At 46.3% G+C, this 21,389-nt stretch overlaps 1 protein-coding gene across 1 annotated transcript in view; it reads left to right on the top strand.

The window, feature by feature from the left end:
• RAB26 (RAB26, member RAS oncogene family) overlaps positions 1-21,389 on the top strand; it is a 165,429-nt gene that overhangs the window by 14,237 nt on the left and 129,803 nt on the right. The window contains exon 2 of the mRNA XM_075284982.1: positions 7,973-8,083. Coding sequence (XP_075141083.1) covers positions 7,973-8,083 — 111 coding nt within the window. The remainder of the gene's footprint in view (positions 1-7,972; positions 8,084-21,389) is intronic.

The raw sequence follows: 21,389 nt of genomic DNA, 5'->3' as shown, positions 1-21,389 counted from the left end.
TGAACGAGGCTTTAGAAAGGCTATTCGTCTCTTACCTTTAGACGTGGTCTCCGTGGCACCGTTCCTTAGAAATACCGGTTTTTACCGGTATGCAAATGAGTTGTCTCGCAGCGATGGGGGCGGGCCCCAGCGCTCAAACAGCGATGAGGGCGTCCCCACCGCTGCCAGAGAAATGTCTCCAGCGCCACCTCCTTCTTCGTCGGCCACATCATCTTCAATGTCTTTTTCCGGCGCAGGCTCGTAACTTCTAGCAGAGCAGACAGGCCACGGGAAAATGGCCGCTAACAATACTGTGCAAGCGGCCATTTTCCCGTGACCTGTGCGCCTGCGCAGTCTGCTCTGCCCAGGGCCCGAGGCCTAGAAGTTATGAGCCTGCGCCGGAAGAAGACATTGAAGATGACGCTGTGGACGAAGAAGGAGGCGGCGCTTGGAGTCACTTCACTGGCCTCCATTGCTGTTTAAACGCTGGGGCCCGCCCTCATTGCTGTGGAGAACTCATTTGCATACCGATAAAAACCAGTATTTCTAAGGAACGGCGCAGCAGAGACCACGTCTAAAGGTAAGAGGCGAATAGCCTTTCTAAAGGCTATTCCGACGTCTTATCCACAAAAAAAAAGGTTTTAATGGTAGAATCCCTTCAAACAGAGGCCATTCATATGATGTGAACAGTGTCCTACAAGTTTCTTCTGCCACCACTTAGACACCACCATCTCCTGCCATCACAGGTAGATGATGAACACTTCCATTATCTTAGCGGCGGGCTGACAAACAAGCAGCTGTGGGGGTGGGGGTCATATAGATTATGCAGAGTAGAAATATTTCAGGTTTACACCTGTGTGGATGATGGAAATGTTCCCCATTAGGATTCTCGTTGCGATTTAATGTACTAAGTGGTTAATGTGCAAGGAAATGCAATGTAATTGAAGGCTTTCAGCGAGCGGAGCTGTAGGAAAGTTCTCTCATGCGGGCTGGTGACTATAGAAATGTGCAGGTTGCCGTATTATTAGTTTACAGGGGCTGGGGGTGGGAAACAGGTAGGTCTTACTAGAGAAATGGAAAGGAAGATTTGTAGATTCTATCTATAGCCTTCATAGACATGAAGGACTGCACCAATATAGCCGCCAACTGGAAGGAGATCACTTCAGTCCGTGAGATGAGGTGGTACCACCTATAACGGTGAAGGTAAGCATTGATACCTTCACCGTAAAACCCATGGTAGACCTTCATACAGTTTGGATCAGTGTTGGCATCATGATCTCTAAAGAACAAAACCAACCAAGTTGAAGAACCATCCCTAGATCCAGATAACTTAAAGTTCTCAAGTATGAAGACTCCATCTTAGTAACACATGTGTTTTTGACCACATTGGATGGCATGAGGGTGTTCGAGAAACCTAACTCAACCTAAGGAGGAGATGTAGACTCCACTTGGATGTTGACGTGGTTGCATCCATTGCTGCGGTAGTGTTTACTGCTATTCTAATTCTCCTCGTAGTGCCGGAGATAAGTGTCATTTGTAACTCCACAGGACTGCCGCGTTTCTTGACACGTTCCAAGTTCTCAGTGATTGACACGACTCCGCACTCCATATGCAGGAATAAGGATGGCACAGCCGTATCGAGCCTGAGTCATCTCATTCTGATGGTGTCAAGTCTTCTCCTCTCGCTGCTTCCTGACGAACAGAACACAGATCTCTCTGCGTCGTAAGACGCTTTCACATGGGGAAAAAAATTATTTTTATGTATATTATTGGTTTCATTTATTTTCAGACCCCATGAGGCGCGTTTTTCAGATGCTATACATGCTCCTAGTTACAGGAGCTATACACGGACCGATGTAGGTGACATCATCAACACAGGAAAGAGGCCAAATGAGCACCAAAGCCGATTCAAACAGCCGGTCGATCGGGGTCTCAGGTGTCGGACCCCTACCAAACACCTATGGATAAACAGGGTACTGCCATACCGGTGGTGTATATATATATATATATATATATATATATATATATATATGCCACCTTCTCGTGAGTCCAGGCATGGAATAAATTGGAGACCATTGGTGTTTAGGGGTTAAAATTGAGTCTGGAACAGGCATGAGCGTATATACTACTGTGTTAAAGATTTCGCTAGCTCTGCTCGCTGTCAGATTCACCTTAAATGCTTCTAATCCCTTGGACTAAAGGGACCAGAAACTCCCACTCAATTTATATTGACCTTCAGAAATTCCTAAAGGCAACTCGGCTTTTGTGTTTTCTCGAATAATTGCTCGGTATCTTATTCTGCTCACTGCAGACTTGTAATGGATCGATCACTCATGTCTCCTTTAAGTGTGAGCTCTGTGCCCGGCCTCTAGAACGCATTGCTCATCATGGACTAAACCAAAACCTGCCATTTCTGAGCTCCTTGGCTTCAGATGGGGTCCGGGTAATCTTCTATTCCATGGATGTATGGTTGCTTTTAGTCTGTTATAATTCTGTCTTTGCTGTCATGAAAATCAACTCTTCGTAAACTGACTTTATGTTGAGTGAAGAAGAGCTGCAGTGTAAAGCAGGGAGAAGGGACATAGCAGCATCATTAAGGAAACAGAAGATGGACAATGCACTCTCATTTGCGCCCTAACGGAGTCAAGACACCGAAGAAAATGAATTTAAAAAAATACCATTTCTACCATTTTGTTGCTGTAGAGTCTGTATAACTCCTTCACCTAGTTAGTTGTCCTGATGTTTCAGGCATGGATCAGACAGCACACTACTTCTGGCTGTATCTGTCTCTCCTTCCCCTTTCTCAGAGGTATATATAGCAGCAAGGAGGAAGAGGAGGCTGTACATGTTAGATTGGGGGAAAGCACCCAAGTCTTCAGGGAGGGCAGATCACATTGACTATAGATAGAAAGGAAAGCACACAAAGCAGTTGCCTAGAAAGGAGGGAGGATATACAGATCGCCTCTCATTATTAGTGGACTCGGGCCTTATACAGTCTGTCACCAGATTCTACTCGATACCTCCTTACTTTGAAAGAGTTGCCATTTTTGGGCACAGTCTTTTTGGTACAAAGGTCTTCAAAAAATGTGGCGGTGGTGGTACGGTGCTGAGATCTCACCGATCAATTGAGATCAGGCTTAGAATGAACAGCAAGTGTTCAATTTCCCTACAGCTCCCCTGCAGGAGAAATGAAGCATTACACGGCTTCCATTGAAATCATAAACTCTCTCTGCTTTATGTTCCCCATATGGGAGGTCCGCTCCGTTTCGATGTCACAGAGCAGGATAGGACCTGCTATAGGAGCCCTACTTGGATGGCACACTTGGTCCTGTATATGGAGCCTAATGGCCACGTTTTGTCTGACACTGAAAATAGACAGAAAGAAACCGGATCAATATATACTTGGCCACGTCAACCCAGCACACGCCTCACATGAGGGGCGTTATAGTTGTACAACGGCTGGAGAACCGCAGGTAGCAAACCTTGGCGAGATGAAGGCTATTGACTGTGTGTTCGTGCAGACGTGACGACACGGACGGTGATGTTGATTAGTGTCATGGACGCGACACTACGTACACGTTTCTGTCTATATCGAGCGTCGGAGTCACAACATGGGTGCCATGACGCCACTCGCGGTACGCAGTCACATCTCGTTCTGGGTGACTCATGAATATAATTGGCTCTCATGAGTCAATTCTTCTCGGCTTACTTCTTTCAAGTCATCAATAACACAACGGCTTCTCTGTTCTAAAATGCCAAATATAGGAATGTTATATAACAATCGTACCTCCTGTCAGGTCTCCGCCTCATAATAAATGGCCAAAGATGACTCCGGGCCAGCTAGGGGTTAGGAGACTAAACTGTTGTCATCGTGCACCAGCCTTATCTGGTTACCTGGCCATCCATCCAACACCCAGGACTCATATATAACAGCAGATTGAAGTGGCAGTAATAACATTGCTGCACCATCACAGGCCATAATAACCATAGGGCAAATTGTATGCCTGCAGCGGGCCCAGTGACAGTGAGGGGCCCCCTGTCCGACATGCCAGATCCAACAGTCCTGAATTCTCCAGGCTGCAGGTCTTAATTTAAAAAGCATTCACTACGTGGTCATTATACTGTATGGGGCCAATAAGGGGCATTATATTATGTGGGGGCCACTGAGGGGACATTATATTGTTTGGGAACCACAAGGAAGGAAGAACACTATGTGGGGACGCTTAGGGGGTATCATATTATGTGGAACCACCTAGGGGACATTATAGTCTGTGGGCCATCAAGTTTACATTATATTGTATGGGGCCACATAGTGGACATTATAATGTATGGGACCACTAAGGTGGTATCATACTGTGTAGAACCACTTAGGGGACATTATAGTCTGTGGGCCATCAAGTTGGCATTGTATTGTGTGGGGTAACCTAGTGGACATTATACTATGTGGAACCACTTAGTGGACATTATATTATATGGGGGCCACATAGTGGACATTATATTGTGTGGGGCCACATAGTGGACATTATATTGTGTGGGGTCACATAGTGGACATTATATTGTGTGGGGCCACATAGTGGACATTACATTGTGTAGCGCCACATAGTGGACATTATATTGTGTGAGGCCACATAGTGGACATTATATTGTGTGGGGCCACATAGTGGACATTATATTGTGTGGGGCCACATAGTGGACATTATAATGTGTGGGGCCACATAGTGGACATTATAATGTGTGGGGCCACATAGTGGACATTATATTGTATGGGGGCCACATAGTGGACATTACATTGTGTGGGGCCACATAGTGGACATTATATTGTATGGGGGCCACATAGTGGACATTACATTGTGTGGGGCCACATAGTGGACATTACATTGTGTGGGGGCCACATAGTGGACATTATATTGTGTGAGGCCACATAGTGGACATTATATTGTGTGGGGCCACATAGTGGACATTATATTGTATGGGGGCCACATAGTGGACATTACATTGTGTGGGGACACATAGTGGACATTACATTGTGTGGGGGCCACATAGTGGACATTATATTGTGTGAGGCCACATAGTGGACATTATATTGTGTGGGGCCACATAGTGGACATTATATTATGTGGGGCCACATAGTGGACATTATATTGTGTGGGGCCACATAGTGGACATTATATTGTGTGGGGCCACATAGTGGACATTATAATGTGTGGAGTCACATAGTGGACATTATATTGTGTGGGGCCACATAGTGGACATTATATTGTGTGGGGCCACATAGTAGACATTATATTGTGTGGGGCCACATAGTGGACATTATATTGTGTGGGGCCACATAGTGGACATTATAACGTGTGGGGCCACATAGTGGACATTATATTGTGTGGCGCCACATAGTGGACATTATAATGTGTGGAGTCACATAGTGTGGGGCCACATAGTGGACATTATATTGTGTGGGGCCACATAGTGGACATTATAACGTGTGGGGCCACATAGTGGACATTATATTGTGTGGAGCCACATAGTGGACATTATAATGTGTGGAATCACATAGTGGACATTATATTGTGTGGGGCCACATAGTGGACATTATATTGTGTGGGGCCACATAGTGGACATTATATTGTGTGGGGCCACATAGTGGACATTATAACGTGTGGGGCCACATAGTGGACATTATATTGTGTGGCGCCACATAGTGGACATTATAATGTGTGGAGTCACATAGTGGACATTATATTGTGTGGGGCCACATAGTGGACATTATATTGTGTGGTGCCACATAGTGGACATTATAATGTGTGGAGTCACATAGTGGACATTATAACGTGTGGGGCCACATAGTGGACATTATATTGTGTGGCGCCACATAGTGGACATTATAATGTGTGGAGTCACATAGTGGACATTATATTGTGTGGGGCCACATAGTGGACATTATAATGTGTGGAGTCACATAGTGGACATTATAATGTGTGGAGTCACATAGTGGACATTATAATGTGTGGAGTCACATAGTGGACATTATAATGTGTGGAGTCACATAGTGGACATTATATTGTGTGGCGCCACATAGTGGACATTATAATGTGTGGAGTCACATAGTGGACATTATATTGTGTGGGGCCACATAGTGGACATTATATTGTGTGGGGCCACATAGTGGACATTATATACATTATACTGTGTGCATCCACTTAGGGGACATTACTGTATAGTGGATAGTATAATGTGCGGTGGAAACTTAAGAAACCACCACGATACATTGAAGGGCACTTTCACTATGCTGGGGCACAAAATACCTTTAAGAATAGGAATGGCTTAAAGGGGTAATACAATAATATGAAATTACATTTGGATAGGAAGCCGATTGGTGGTGGTCCCGATTGTTAGGACCCCACTGATCATGAGAACTGGGGTGGTTTGTAAGTGATGAAGGGGGGGGCACTGTTAGGTTAAAGCGGCTCTGTAGCTCAGTCCCCTTCAATTGAATAGGGCTGAGCTGCAATACCAAGCATGACCACTACACAGTGTACAGCGCTGTGCTTGGTAAGCTGAGAAGAGCCCCAGGACATGTCCAAACGTTGTAGACTTTTCAGGGCGCTAGTTGTCAGACCCCCACCAATCTATTGTTCATCACCTATTCTAAGAATACAATAGCTCATCCATATTGGAGTCTTAAATACCCCTTTAAGTCAGGAGAATCTTTAGAATATGTCCACAAATACAAATCTTCCACCATGCAAACCTGCTGCAAAATCTATTATGAGTCGTCATTTTGCAGCAGAAGGAAAGCAACAAGTTATGGAAGAGTCCACCAGACTCACGTAGCACCAGACAGGTAGAGTTGTCATAGGGATACTGATGAGAGTTTTAGTAAGTTCTCCTTTAAATGACTTTTAGAAAGCAGTTTCCTTCCATGAATAATGTATGGGCCGGGCCGGGGAAGTTAGGCAGTAGCGGGTCCCGGCCGCGCACCCTTTATTTGCTTACAGATGGGTATTTCTAATGATCCTTGACTAAAACATAATAACGTGCAGTTTGCTGAGGCAGGTCCCAGAAGGATAGCGCATGTGGAGCTCGCTCTGTATGATTCATTTGCATGCGGTCAAAAATACGAGGCTTCTCGCAACGAGCCCGGCGATGAAATTAGGTTTACACTTAAGCGCCAAGAGACGGGTTTAGTTTGTGGTTAACCACTGATGGGAGCGGAGACTCCGGAGCTACTAAATTCTGCACTGATACAGAGCTCCAAACCCCCTGCATAGGTAAAAGGGATCTTTATAGTGATGACCTGCCCATTAAAGTGACTTTCCAAGACAAGTTATTGATGACGTGTCTTTAGGATAGGCCATCAACTAAAGATCTGTAAGGGTTCGACACCTGGGCCTCCACCCGATCAGCTGTTTCAAGAGGCAGCAGCAATTGCGTGACCGCTGCCCTCTCTACATTGGATAGTGGTTGTGCTTGGAATCACAGCTCAGCTTATTCACTTGAGTGGGACTGAGCTGCGATCAGGTGAAGTGACTGTAAAGTAGAAGTTGATCTGCGGAGATCCTTGGTGTTGGACCCCCATTGATCTTCAATTGATGACCTATCCCAAGGATAGATCATCAGTTGAAAAGTCCCTTTTAATATGAGATTGGTGGCAGCCCGACCCCCAGCACCCCCGCAGGATGAGCGCTGCAGTCTCTTTTTTTCTGCGATATCATGTTCATCATTCATACAGTTCTTCTGGTAGCTCATTCCCATTGAAGCAAAACTATTGGCGCAATAAGGATGTGGCTGCGCCTCCTGGTGCACCTATGTCAGCTCCCACAGCACCCATCCAAAATTTTGCGCTGAGTGTGACGTCAGGTACTGTAAAGGTCGCCATGGCCAGGAGATACAGTACTGCGCATGCGCCGTATTCCAAACGTTCACCTGGTAATCTGCAGTGATCTACAATCACATGGACCTGTCTGGTAACGTCATCCTTTTCTTGCTTCTCTTCTAGGTGATGCTGGTGGGAGATTCAGGAGTGGGAAAGACGTGTCTGCTCGTCAGATTTAAGGATGGCGCCTTCCTGGCCGGAAGCTTCATCTCCACCGTTGGCATTGACTTTCGGGTAGGTGTTTCTGTACTTTACTTTGATTTTGACCTAGGAGGTATTAGGTATACACTGGTATACAGTGAGGAGGCCGCTGTGCTCACCCGTGTGTCGTAGCCTCCTCACTCAGATATTAGGCCTCCACCTATATGATATTGGTTACCTCAGTATAAAAATCTTGGGCGTTACGAGCGCTCCCATTGAAGTGAATGGGGAGTGTTTGGAAGCCGTCCGCTGCGCGCGCGTGTACGGCCGTGAATGAGGATTTTTACAAGCCTGGCGTAACTCCGTGTGCATGCAGCCTAAGGCTATACAATAGATTCAGCGCTACATAGTAGACCAAGAACTATAAAACTATATGATAAAAGTGACGCTGGGTTCACACCTGCGTTCATATCTCCGTTCTATGGTTTCCGTCTTCTGCATGGCAGAAGACGGAAACCATAGACCGTGTCCGGCCATGAGCGGCGGTGAGCGTTTTAGGCTCTCCGCCGCGAAACCGGATTTTTTTATCCGGACACAGAGTACTGCATGTCCGACTCTGTGTCCGGATTAAAAAACCCGGTTTCGCGGCGGAGAGCCTAAAACACTCACCGCCGCTCACGGCCGGACAGCTTTCTCACCCATTCAAATGAATGGGTGAGAAAGTCTCCTGCAGGCTTCCGTCTCCTGCATCTGTTTTATGCAGGAAACGGAAACCTGCAATAAGGACAGTGAACGCAGATGTGAACGAGCCCTGAAATGAATCCGATTCTGTCTAATGGACTGTACAGGGGTACTCAAGTAATGGTCCACTGACTGGTTTCTAAGCAGATCTGTCCATGTCCCCCTTTAGCACCCCCCATTCAGTAATTATCCCCCTTCTCTCTATGACATACAGTGATGGAGCCTGCTTTGTACCGCCATATAATATAATGCCCCTCACAGTATCATGTCCCTTAGTGTCCGCCACACAGTATAATGCCCCTTAGTTTTCCCCACACAGTATAATACTTCATTAGTGGCCATAAAACAGTGGTTACACATGGACCCTGGCAGACTAGAATGGAGTCCGCTAGGTGTCCTCTATTTCAAAACTTAAAACTTTGAAGAGGAAAGTTCTCCATCGCAGATGTGATCCCAGACTTAGTTCCCCCTAAAACAGTATAATACCCCATTAGTGCCCCCTACACACAGTATAATACCCCATTAGTGCCCCCTACACAGTATAATACCCCATTAGCGCCCCTTCCACACAGTATAATACCCCATTAGTGCCCCCTCCGCACAGTATAATACCCATTAGTGCCCCCTACACACAGTATAATACCCCATTAGTGCCCCTTCCACACAGTATAATACCCCATTAGTGCCCCTACACACACAGTATAATACCCCATTAGTGCCCCCTCCACACAGTATAATACCCCATTAGTGCCCCTTCACACAGTATAATACCCCATTAGTGCCCCTTCCACACAGTATAATACCCCATTAGTGCCCCCTCCACACAGTATAATACCCCATTAGTGCCCCTTCACACAGTATAATACCCCATTAGTGCCCCTACACACAGTATAATACCCCATTAGTGCCCCCTACACAGTATTATCCCCCATAGTGACCCCTGCACACAGTATAATACCCCATTAGTGCCCCCTACACACAGTATAATACCCCATTAGTGCCCCCTACACAGTATAATACCCCATTAGCGCCCCTTCCACACAGTATAATACCCCATTAGTGCCCCCTCCGCACAGTATAATACCCATTAGTGCCCCCTACACACAGTATAATACCCCATTAGTGCCCCTACATACAGTATAATACCCCATTAGTGCCCCCTCCACACAGTATAATACCCCATTAGTGCCCCTTCACACAGTATATTACCCCATTAGTGCCCCTTCCACACAGTATAATACCCCATTAGTGCCCCTACATACAGTATAATACCCCATTAGTGCCCCTTCCACACAGTATAATACCCCATTAGTGCCCCTACATACAGTATAATACCCCATTAGTGCCCCTTCACACAGTATAATACCCCATTAGTGCCCCTTCCACACAGTATAATACCCCATTAGTGCCCCTACATACAGTATAATACCCCATTAGTGCCCCTTCACACAGTATAATACCCCATTAGTGCCCCTACACATAGTATAATACCCCATTAGCGCCCCCTCCACACAGTATAATACCCCATTAGTGCCCCCTCCACACAGTATAATACCCCATTAGTGCTCCACTCACAGTATAATACCCCATTAGTGCCCCTACACACAGTATAATACCCCATTAGCGCCCCCTCCACACAGTATAATACCCCATTAGTGCCCCTACACACAGTATAATACCCCATTAGTGCCCCCTCCACACAGTAATCAAATCAAATCAAATCAAAAAAGCTTTATTGGCACGTCCGAATAGATATTTGGCATTGCCAAAGCTAGTAGAGTGTGTGGGGGGGGGGGGGAGTTGGACTCGGGTGGGTGGTGGGGGTGGTGTGGGTGGTTTGGGGTATAACAGTCCATGGAGTCTCATCTTCCTCTTCGTTGGTGACCGTTATATGGGGAGGTGGGGTGGGGCGGGGCGGTTGGTTTGGGATATAACAGTATAATACCCCATTATTGCCCCCTCCACACAGTAGTTGAGTACCCCAGGTCCCCCATCTTGAATGTGACATAAAATAGCCTGAGTTGCTTGGGTTTATCTCTCTGATCTTGGTGCCAGGAGGGGATTTGGCCACCACTTATATCCCCAGTAAGAGGAGCCCTGGATATTTGGCCGCTTAGTTGACCATTTGAGGATGTTTTCGGGCACATTGTCTGTTTCTTCCTGATCATACATACAAGGATTGCTCCAGGATGGATTGACGTGTGAGATTTCGGCTGCCACTTGCTGAGAACTTTTCATTCTTTATCTCCGTGACCTTAAGTGGTGAATAATCTCCAGATGCCTCACAAGTGGCCCTTTGATACAGAATACAATGGCTTTACTTACCAGCATGGGACCGCAGTCACTATAAATAGAGATAGCGCTTTGTACAGCCGCACTATATCCGGGATAAATATCACATACGCGAGGATTTACATCTATAAACATGGGATATATAGCACAGCCTGTCTGATGCAATGTCTTAGCTCATATTTTTTTTTAGTCTGTTTTTTATTTGCAGTTTTGTCAGAACTGAAGCAGCTAATATACTCTGAGATCTCTTCACATCCCAAAGTATAATAAGCGGAGACTCCAGAGAGGTGACAAACATAATAAACAATGTTACTCACCTCTCCTGGGCTCCGGCATGACTCCCTGTTCTCTTTGGCGCTTCTGCCTGTTGTCAGAGACCGATGAGGCCTTCGATTGTGTCAATTTGTCACAATACCATGTGACTCTGAGGCCCAATCATAGGCCTCAACGGTCCCTGACGTCAGTCAGAAGAGCCAAAGAGTGCAGGGAGTCATGCCGGAGCCCAGGAGAGGTGAGTAACACAGTTTTGTATTTTTGATCACTCCCTGGGCTTAGAGAGACCGAACGAAACTGCCTGGCAAACCCAACCCGTCCTACTGTAAAATAGGCGTGGTTTAAAAGGGGTGTGGCCTAAGTAATTACCTAATTAATTACCATTCATCATAATCGGCCACCCCACTGTATAATAATGACATGTGGGTGTCGAACCCCAAAAATCTTGGGTTCGCCCCCAACCAGGGAAAACTTATTAACAAACCCAGTGGTTGGCTCATGGTTACTGCTATATCTTCGGAATGGCTCGGCGGCGTGTGTATATACGCTCAGTACAGTCGTGTAGTTGTCACGGGATGCTCAATGAAATGTCCCGCCCGCTCAGAGCCATAAAAGCCAACAAACCAGTCTAACCACGAGGCGCGTTCTGCTCACTCATACAGCGAGCTCTATGCTTTGTGTTTACATGTAAGCCTGAGGCGACGCTGATCAGCTGGGGATGACATGTGATCAGGACGCGGCGGCGGCGCTGATGAATAAAATATTCCGTCTGTCAGGAGAAATGGCATCAGGTGTGAGACTGTGGTAGTCAGCGCTGGCGGGCTGTTCCTCCCTAATCTGTACTGACTGCTCCGGGGGCTCTGCTTTCCCCGCCGAGGTTGGTTACGGCGGCGCAATAAACGGTGACTTTTCGAGGTTTGTCAGATAAATCTTTGGTTGGTGGGGGAATAAATACTGGGAACCCCAAGTAAGTGCACCCCTTGTTCCCTTTTTGCTGAGGTTAGGTAGCACAGTCCATTCATTTCTTATTAAGTAATGTCTAGTGAGTCTATAAGGTGCAATAACATCCTAAAATTCAGATTGGGAAAGCCCAGCAGAGACAAGCCCCCATATACTAGTGACCCCCTTGGCCAGTGAGGGGTGACTCCTTTACACCAGCTTTTGGCTCTAGACTGTAGAGAGTCTCTGGACCAGGTGAACATCTTCACGTCGGCCATCATGGCGGACTGAAAGGTATCATTGATTCATGAGTACTAGTTCAGCATATCTGGGGGGTCTTTAGGGGTCATTTAGTGGGTGCTAGTAACATTTTGAGGACATCTTTTTTGGTGTTTAGTGCTCCTTGTCTTGTGCCGCTCCAATGAAATGTCTGCAGACTCTGATAGTAAGAACTAGACTGAACATATAGTCATCTATAGTCAAGGAGATATAAAGGGACAGCGCTTCCCATGGGAAACCTCATTAGAACTGGGCCCGTCCCTGGAGATGGGCGATTATGCATTTGGTAATTAAAGTGGGGGAGGGGGATTATAGGGACAATTACGGAGCGCTGCTGTGAATTACTCGGATGGTTAATGAATCCCAGTCATGTCCCAATATCCAATAATACTAATGACAGCGGCCATCAATTTATATAATGAGGTCATCAATCTCTCGATATTTATTGATAGAGAGCTGACAGTCACAGCCCAACATGATGTCATCTGGTCAGATTGGGTGTAGACGCTCGTATATATTCCATATATAGTGATAATACATATAGCTGGCGTATACATACCAGTATATACACACTATATAACTCACATGTACTGTATATACTGTGCCACTGACAGATAACCATAACAATGACACACTTGGGGTACAGGACAATGACACACTGACACTTGGGGTACAGGATAATGACACACTGACACTTGGGGTACAGGACAATGACAGGCTGACACTTGGGGTACAGGATAATGACACTTGGAGTACAGGACAATGACACACTGACACTTGGGGTACAGGACAATGACACACTGACACTTGGGGTACAGGACAATGACACGCTGACACTTGGGGTACAGGATAATGACACTTGGAGTACAGGACAATGACACACTGACACTTGGGGTACAGGACAATGACACTTGGGTTACAGGACAATGACACGCTGACACTTGGGGTACAGGATAATGACACTTGGGGTACAGGACAATGACACACTGACACTTGGGGTACAGGACAATGACACGCTGACACTTGGGGTACAGGATAATGACACTTGGGGTACAGGACAATGACACACTGACACTTGGGGTACAGGACAATGACACTTGGGGTACAGGACAATGACACACTGACACTTGGGGTACAGGACAATGACACACTGACACTTGGGGTACAGGACAATGACACTTGGGTTACAGGACAATGACACGCTGACACTTGGGGTACAGGATAATGACACTTGGGGTACAGGACAATGACACACTGACACTTGGGGTACAGGACAATGACACTTGGGGTACAGGACAATGACATGCTGACACTTGGGGTAAAGGACAATGACACTTGGGGTACAGGACAATCATACGCTGACATTTGGGGTACAGGATAATGACACTTGGGGTACAGGACAATGACACGCTGACAATGGGGTATAGGACAATGACACTTGGGGTACAGGACAATCATATGCTGACATTTGGGGTACAGGACAATGACACACTGACACTTGGGGTACAGGACAATGACACACTGACACTTGGGGTACAGGACAATGACACTTGGGGTACAGGACAATGACACGCTGACACTTGGGGTACAGGACAATGACACTTGGGGTACAGGACAATGACACGCTGACACTTGGGGTACAGGACAATGACACTTGGGGTACAGGACAATGACACACTGACACTTGGGGTACAGGATAATGATACTTGGGGTACAGGACAATGACACGCTGACACTTGGGGTACAGGACAATGACACTTGGGGTACAGGACAATGACACGCTGACACTTGGGGTACAGGACAATGACACTTGGGGTACAGGACAATGACACACTGACACTTGGGGTACAGGACAATGACACTTGGGGTACAGGACAATGACACACTGACACTTGGGGTACAGGATAATGATACTTGGGGTACAGGACAATGCTTACTGGTATTTAGGACAAGCCAGTAGTAAACACAAAGCTGTGGATAGATGTGACTATTCTGACCCCGCAGCTTTTGCCTGTTTCAAGTGAATCAATAACCGATCAATATTAAGCCTAGACCCCTTTAAGTGACTGCAGCTACAGATGGAAGGCCCGGATCTCTGCCGTCTGTCCTCACTACCTTTTGTCTATATTCACTTCATATTGTTAATAAAATAGTTTGTCGCTAAGTGAAACCATCAGCAAGTTGCTGATAACAGATCTGCTTTCCTAAAGAGTCACCACTTAGTACCTTGATTGTACAAGGAGTTTGTGGTCCGATTCTTCTAGAATATGGTCCTAAGTAGCAGCTGCCAAGACATGGCAAGATGGTAATAGAGTGGAATGGGGGACCCAACATCAGAACGGAGGACTGGGGGTAGGTGAGTGTCACTTCGTTTTTTTATTCTTATAGAATGGAGTGGTTAAAATTGGTTGTGCCTAGCCTGGTGCGGATCCAGTAGGTGGCACTGCTTGGGCTCTGGTGCCCACACTACCTCCTGTGACTGTTAGTATTACGTTTTGCCCCCTATGGGTTAGAGTTAGGCTTGGACCTAACTTGGACTACAACAAGAAAAGTGTGGGGGGGTATGTTTTGTTATTTGTGATGGGACCAAAGCATTCAAGCCAAGGCAGCGCCACCTACTGAATTCACACAGCACCAGGGAGGTCACACCTGTAACCATTATCCATTGCATTCTCAACCGAAGTAAAAAAGGATTACTGTATGTTTTTAGCTGCCAGAGGGGGAAGGAGACTGATTCTGCCCAGTGCTAGACTCTAGCAGTACCTAAGGAGAACAGATTCCTTTACAGCAGCCTTTAAGTACATTTAAGAAACTTCCTGTGAATTCATCTAAGTATTATTATAGCAAACAAGGAATCCGTCTGAGCACCTGCCAGACCAGACAGATGCTGAATAGTAAATCCCCACCGGCCAATTGCTTTGCCAGGCAGGTCCGGCGTACATTGTGGACGTTGCACATTGTTTCAGACAGGAGGAGGTTTTCTTCCTGGGCTTGGCAGGGTGGACGGCTCCCCGGAGACTCTTCCTCTCCTTCATCATTATTCGCCTCTGATTAGGTTTTTCTACACATCATTTGTATCAATTAACAGAGTAATTACATCCCGGTCCTGATGTGTCAGAGGAATCAGGAGCTTGTCAGGCTCGTCTCCAAGTAGACAGCGCTCACTCCGCAGCTTATGTCATCTCCACTACTCGTGCAGGAGGGAGACACTACAACGTAGGCGACGTTCACACTGTATTTACACTTAGGTTTGGGCCCCAAATGTGTATCCATATAGGAGCCGCTGGGGAGTCTCAGGCCAAAGAATCTGCAGCTGAACCAGCCGTGGGATCTGCGACAAGATGGAGCAGGAAGCTTATTTTTTCTGCCTCCTGTTGCGATCTCTTCTTCCTAATTGGAGGCAGAATCAGCTGAGGGTTTTGGCTTTGATTTCCGCTATCATTTGTGTCATTAAAGGGATTCTAGCATTAAAATCAATTTTTTTTGTCGATCACACGTAGGAATAGCCTTAAGGGAGGCGCCTACATTTAGATGTCTTCTCCACGCCACTGTTTAGTAGAAATCCCAGTTTTCGTTGGTATGCAAATGAGCTCTCTCGCAGAACTGGGGGCGGTCCCCAGTGCTCAAACAGCACTGTGGGCGTTCCCAGTGCTGCGAGAGAACTCTCCAGCGTCACCTCCCTCTTCTTCAGGAACGGCCTCTTCACACGTCTTCTTCTGGCGCTGGCGGTCAAACTTCTGGCCTCGGGCAGAGCCGACTGCGCATGCCCACAGACCACAAGAAAATGGCCGCTTACTTACTGTGTAAGTGCCCATTTTTCTTGTGGCCGCGGGCATGTGCAGTCAGCTCTGCCCAAGTCCTAGAAGTTTGACCGCCAGCGCCGGAAGAAGACATGTGAAGAGGCCATTCCTGGGGACGCCCGCAGTGCTGTTTGAGCCCTGGGGACCGCCCCCAGTGCTGCGGGAGAACGTATTTGCATACCAATGATAAACTGAGATTTCTACTGAACGGCGGTGCGGAGAAGACGCCTAAAGTAGGAGAAAAATAGCCTTTCTTAAGGCTATTCCTACGTGTGATCGCCAAAAAAATTGATTTTAATGGTAGAATCCCTTTAATAAAGTATAATCTAAAATGGATCAACAAAGTTTGTCTCCTTTCTGTGAAATCCTGCATCCCTTCCTATGGCTGTCTATAGGGATCTGTCACGGGACACGGGTCTGTTTGCAGGGAGTATGAGGGTGGGGGGAGGGTTCAGACAGTGATATCATGAGTATTATAATACTAGAAACTTGGTTCTGGTGTCCTTTGAAAGAGGAGATTCTCGTCTTTCACGTGACACAAGGTTGCAGTTTTATCTGTATTATTTGTAGCATATAAATATCCCAGTCCTTGTGTCATATGAAAGATGTGAACCTCTTCTTTCATAAGACATTAAAAGCTATGCTTTATTATGGCCGGGACAATAGAGAGCATTAGATTTATAGTAGTGATGGCGAACCTATGGCACGGGTGCCAGAGATGGCATTCAGAGCCCTCTCTTTGGGCACCCATCCGTGGAGCAAATTGTACTGTGTGGGGACCACTGTGCAGCAGATTATAGTGTGTGGGGAGTACTGTGCAGCAGATTGTACTGTGTAGGGATGACTGTGGAGCAGATTATACTGTGTGGGGCCACTGTGGAGCAGATTATACTGTGTGGGGACCACTGTGCAGCAGATTATACTGTGTGGGGGTCACTGTGCAGCAGATTATACTGTGTGGGGTCACTGTGGAGCAGATTATACTGTGTGGGGCCACTGTGGAGAAAATTATACTGTGTGGGGGTCACTGTGCAGCAGGTTATAGTTTGTGGGGGCTACTGTGGAGCAATTTGTACTGTGTGGGGACCATTGTGCAGCAGATTATAGTGTGTGGGGGCGACTGTGGAGCAAATTATACTGTGTGGGGGTCACTGTGGAGCAGAAAGCTCTATAAAGCTCATATGACCATATTTTGCAAGACTGTAATTGTGTGCAATTTTGTGGTAAATTAGGGGGTTTTGGGTTGCAGTTTGGGCACTCGGTCTCTAAAAGGTTCGCCATCATTGGTATAGACATAGTATATGCAGGGTAATAGAGGGCATTAGAGTATAGGCATAGTATGTGCAGGGGCAATAGCGGACATCCCTAATAAAGAGCAGTAATAGAGATTGTAGGTACAATAAAGGGCATTAGTAATAGGGTGCGGGGTATCGTATAGCATTATATCATCCACATACGGTATATTTTGTGACCTCCACTTCTGGGTTACGATGCTTTACAATAGTGGACTCGTCTCTTGTCAGTCCTAAACCTCCTAATGGCCTCATACTTCACAGCCCTCCATAAACAAAGCTGCGGTAGTTGCCCATAAATCCCCCGATTCATTGCAGACATTCTGCTAAAATCGCCATCAGCTCAGTAATGGATGGGAAACCTCGGAGATGTCTTTATCTGGGAAATACGTCCGCAGTAAATCCTTCATTTTATGGCTGCGGTTACTGATGACCTTTTATTTACTGTATGCTGCAAGCTTTGGATCGTTGCCTCTTTCTGGAAGGTTTTGCAGCGTTGAGGCCTCGCTTGGTGGCTATTATGATGATTCGGGTCAGGCTCATACAACTGGGGCTTGTGTAGAAAACTAATGCAGAGAAAAATGAAGGAGTTATAGCCACCGGTGTCTGGGACATGATTGTCTTCTTTGCTGCAACCTGTGGGGTGTCCTTTAAGGTGGAATACCCCTTTAAATGGCGAATGAGTGTTCTTCAATTAGTTTTCTTCGCTGGTGTGATCCCGCATGGCTCCTGGTTTTATCTTATATGTGATTCATTGCATTACTCATCCATTTGCGTATAATAGATCAAAATCTGCAGATACTGAAATATTACAGATTTAAAGGGGACCCCTATTATATCCGTATATGCCGATTCTCCAGTAAGTAAGGTTTGTGGTGTTTGTAGGGGCCGCTGCTGGGTCCCTTACCTGATGCAATGGCACTTATGCCCTCTGTTAGTTTTAGATCTTTGCCAAAAGATTGCAGTGGTGTCTGGAGGGATCTTGTACTCCATTCACATCTCAAGCTGCAGTCACCATTTGTTTTTTAGTTAGTTCTCAGGGTGCAGGATCTCAGGATTTTCAGTGGTGCATTGACCATGTTTAGTTACCTGACAGAGGAAACGCTTGCAGGACTTCGGACGGAAACCTGGCGGACCACATTATAGTCTATGGGGCCTACGAGTTTCTGCGGGTAACTGCTTTTTAAAGGGATCCTATCATTGGATACCCTTTTTTCCTCGATAACATTTCGGAATAGCCTTAAGAAAAGCTATTCGTTTCCTACTTTTAGGTCTGCTCCGCGCCACCGTTCGGTAGAAAACTGGGTTTTCATTGGTATGCAAATGAGTTCTCTCGCAGCACTGGGGGTGTCCCCAATGCTGCGAGAGAACTCTCCAGCAACGCCTCCATCTTCTTCAGGAACCCGCCTCTCTGCGCGTCTTCTTCTGTCCTGGGTTTTCATTTATCTAGGCCTTGGGCAGAGTCGACTGCGCATGATCGGGCTAGAAGAAAATGGCCACTTACACTGTACACTGTGTAAGCGGCCATTTTCTTGTGCTGTTTGCGCACTGGGGCCCGCCCCCAGTGCTGCGAGAGAACTAATTTGCATACCAATTAAAACCCGGTTTTCTACCGAACGGCGGTGCGGAGAAGACATCTAAAGTTAGGAGACGAATAGCCTTTTTTAAGGCTATTCCAACGTGTTATCGAGAAAAAAAGGGTATCCAATGATAGGATCCCTTTAAGTGGATAGGGTTTCCGTTTTTTGGGTTGCCAAGTGGACCCGAAGAATAAAAACCCGAACAGTAGTGTGAACCTAGAGTAAGGCTAGACTCACATCTGCTTTGCGAACTCTACCACGGATACTGCCTAAAGGAGGACTTTTCTCTCCTCCTGTTTTCTATGGAACCTGACAGACACCCGGAGGACCCCTTTATAGACTATAGATCTGTGGGTAACCACTGTTTTAGCGGATGGTTCGGGTCCCCATTTGGATTCAAACAACAGAGAGCCGGACACTTAATGTGAACCCTGTCTAAAGGCCTCCATACACATAAGAGAAAAATCATCTTAAAGGGAATGTTGGAATTATTATATTGAGTGCTGTGACCTCTTCACTGAATACCAAGTACAGCGCATACATTGTGTAGTGGCTGTGCTTGGTATTGCAGCTCAACCCCATTCATTTGAGTAGTTATCCTGATTGCGAGGATAACTATTGAAATTAAGTGACCACCATTAATCATGCGATGCAGCTTTGGATATGACTGGAGTAGAAGACTTAACGTAATCTAAAATCAGCACAAAGGAAGAAAAGCGCCAAAGCTGCAATTTGATGCAACTTCGGGTGTGGCTGGAGTATAAGACATTACATAACCAGGAATCAGCATAAAGTATATAAACCTCTCCAGAGCTTGAGAAGTGACTAGAGTATAAGATATGACATAACCAAAAATCAAAGTAAGAGCAAATGTTTGCACAATGTTATATGTAGATGTAAAATGTAAGTGATGATCATCGCCGCTGTCTCCAATCTCCATCATTGCTGATTGCGAGAATAAGCAGACAAGTGGCGCCATCCGGCTGTACGTACACCAGCCCTGATCTACAGGCGACAATCATCCCGCGGTTAATCAGCCCTCCGATGTCTTCCCCAATCAACGACGACGATAAAAAAAAAAGCCACGAAAAACCCCTCCAGACTTTGCGAACTCTCCCTCATAACAGGCGAATCCATCCTTTAATGCCGCGATCTCGCGTCTCACGACGGATACAGCCGGCCCTTAATTAATATTATGATTCCCATATTAAGCGCGGTATGTCAGCAGAAAAGCCAGAAAAAATACCGCTGTCAGATAAAAGATAGATGGGGCCTTTAGAGACGGCGAGAAATTGGTAAGCCGCATGATTACTAATCTCAACCCAAAACACTTTATTCAGAGGTAATTACTAAATAATAGATAGACACGCCGCGCCGCCGCTGAATGGCCGCAACACGAAATATTTTAATGGAAATTAGGCTTAGCAGTATACCAAACATGTCAGAGACAGATAAGAGCGTCTGCGTTCAGAGAAGAGCGCTCTAATCATTGACTAAAAGGAGAAGAGACAGGTGATTAATCTACGCAGATGGGAATGACTGTGTATTTAGGGGTGCAGTACCTCTCCCAGACTGTGGAGGAGCTGTGGCCTGTAGGAAAGGAGATGAAACAAAGCTTAATAATTCTACATTAAATGTTCTAACGTACTTTGTGTTTCGAATCCGCGCCATTGTCAAGATGTTGGCTTGCCGCCTGAAATTGTCTCTTCTGGCTTTTTCATCTGCCCGGAGTCACCCACTGGACCCCATTATAGTTGATGGGACTCTGTATGTAACCACTCTTAATTATATCAGTCCGTCTGTCCATTGTTCTGGTCCTTCGACGCCTAATATAAGAGTCATACTTCCTGTTCCCAGTACAAAGAGCGCAGCTCTGAGGCATAAACTGCTGCATTAAAGGGATTTTCCAGAAAAAGCAACAAAAAAGAAATGTTATCCTGACCGGCTTATCTCTACTGTCCTCGGTTTCTGAGCAGCACATCTTCAGACAGTAGGTGACTATTTCCAAGCAAAAACCTGGTGGATTGGGGCTGTGGCTCGCCTAGTCTGGGTGCAGAGTGACATTTGGTTGCCAAGGCGATTGGCGTCCAAAAATTACGCCGTGTCTGGTAGCTTGTTTAAAGGAGAGTTTGCCTTGGATTCCTCGTCTGCTGGTTGTGACCCCGATCTTCAGCTTTACCTTGTTTTTGGCTATCGCTGCTGG

This window comes from Leptodactylus fuscus, chromosome 8, assembly GCF_031893055.1.
Source record: "Leptodactylus fuscus isolate aLepFus1 chromosome 8, aLepFus1.hap2, whole genome shotgun sequence".
Taxonomy (NCBI): domain Eukaryota; kingdom Metazoa; phylum Chordata; class Amphibia; order Anura; family Leptodactylidae; genus Leptodactylus; species Leptodactylus fuscus.
Note: the sequence above shows the minus strand (reverse complement) of the source record. Positions and strands in the feature narration are given on the sequence as shown.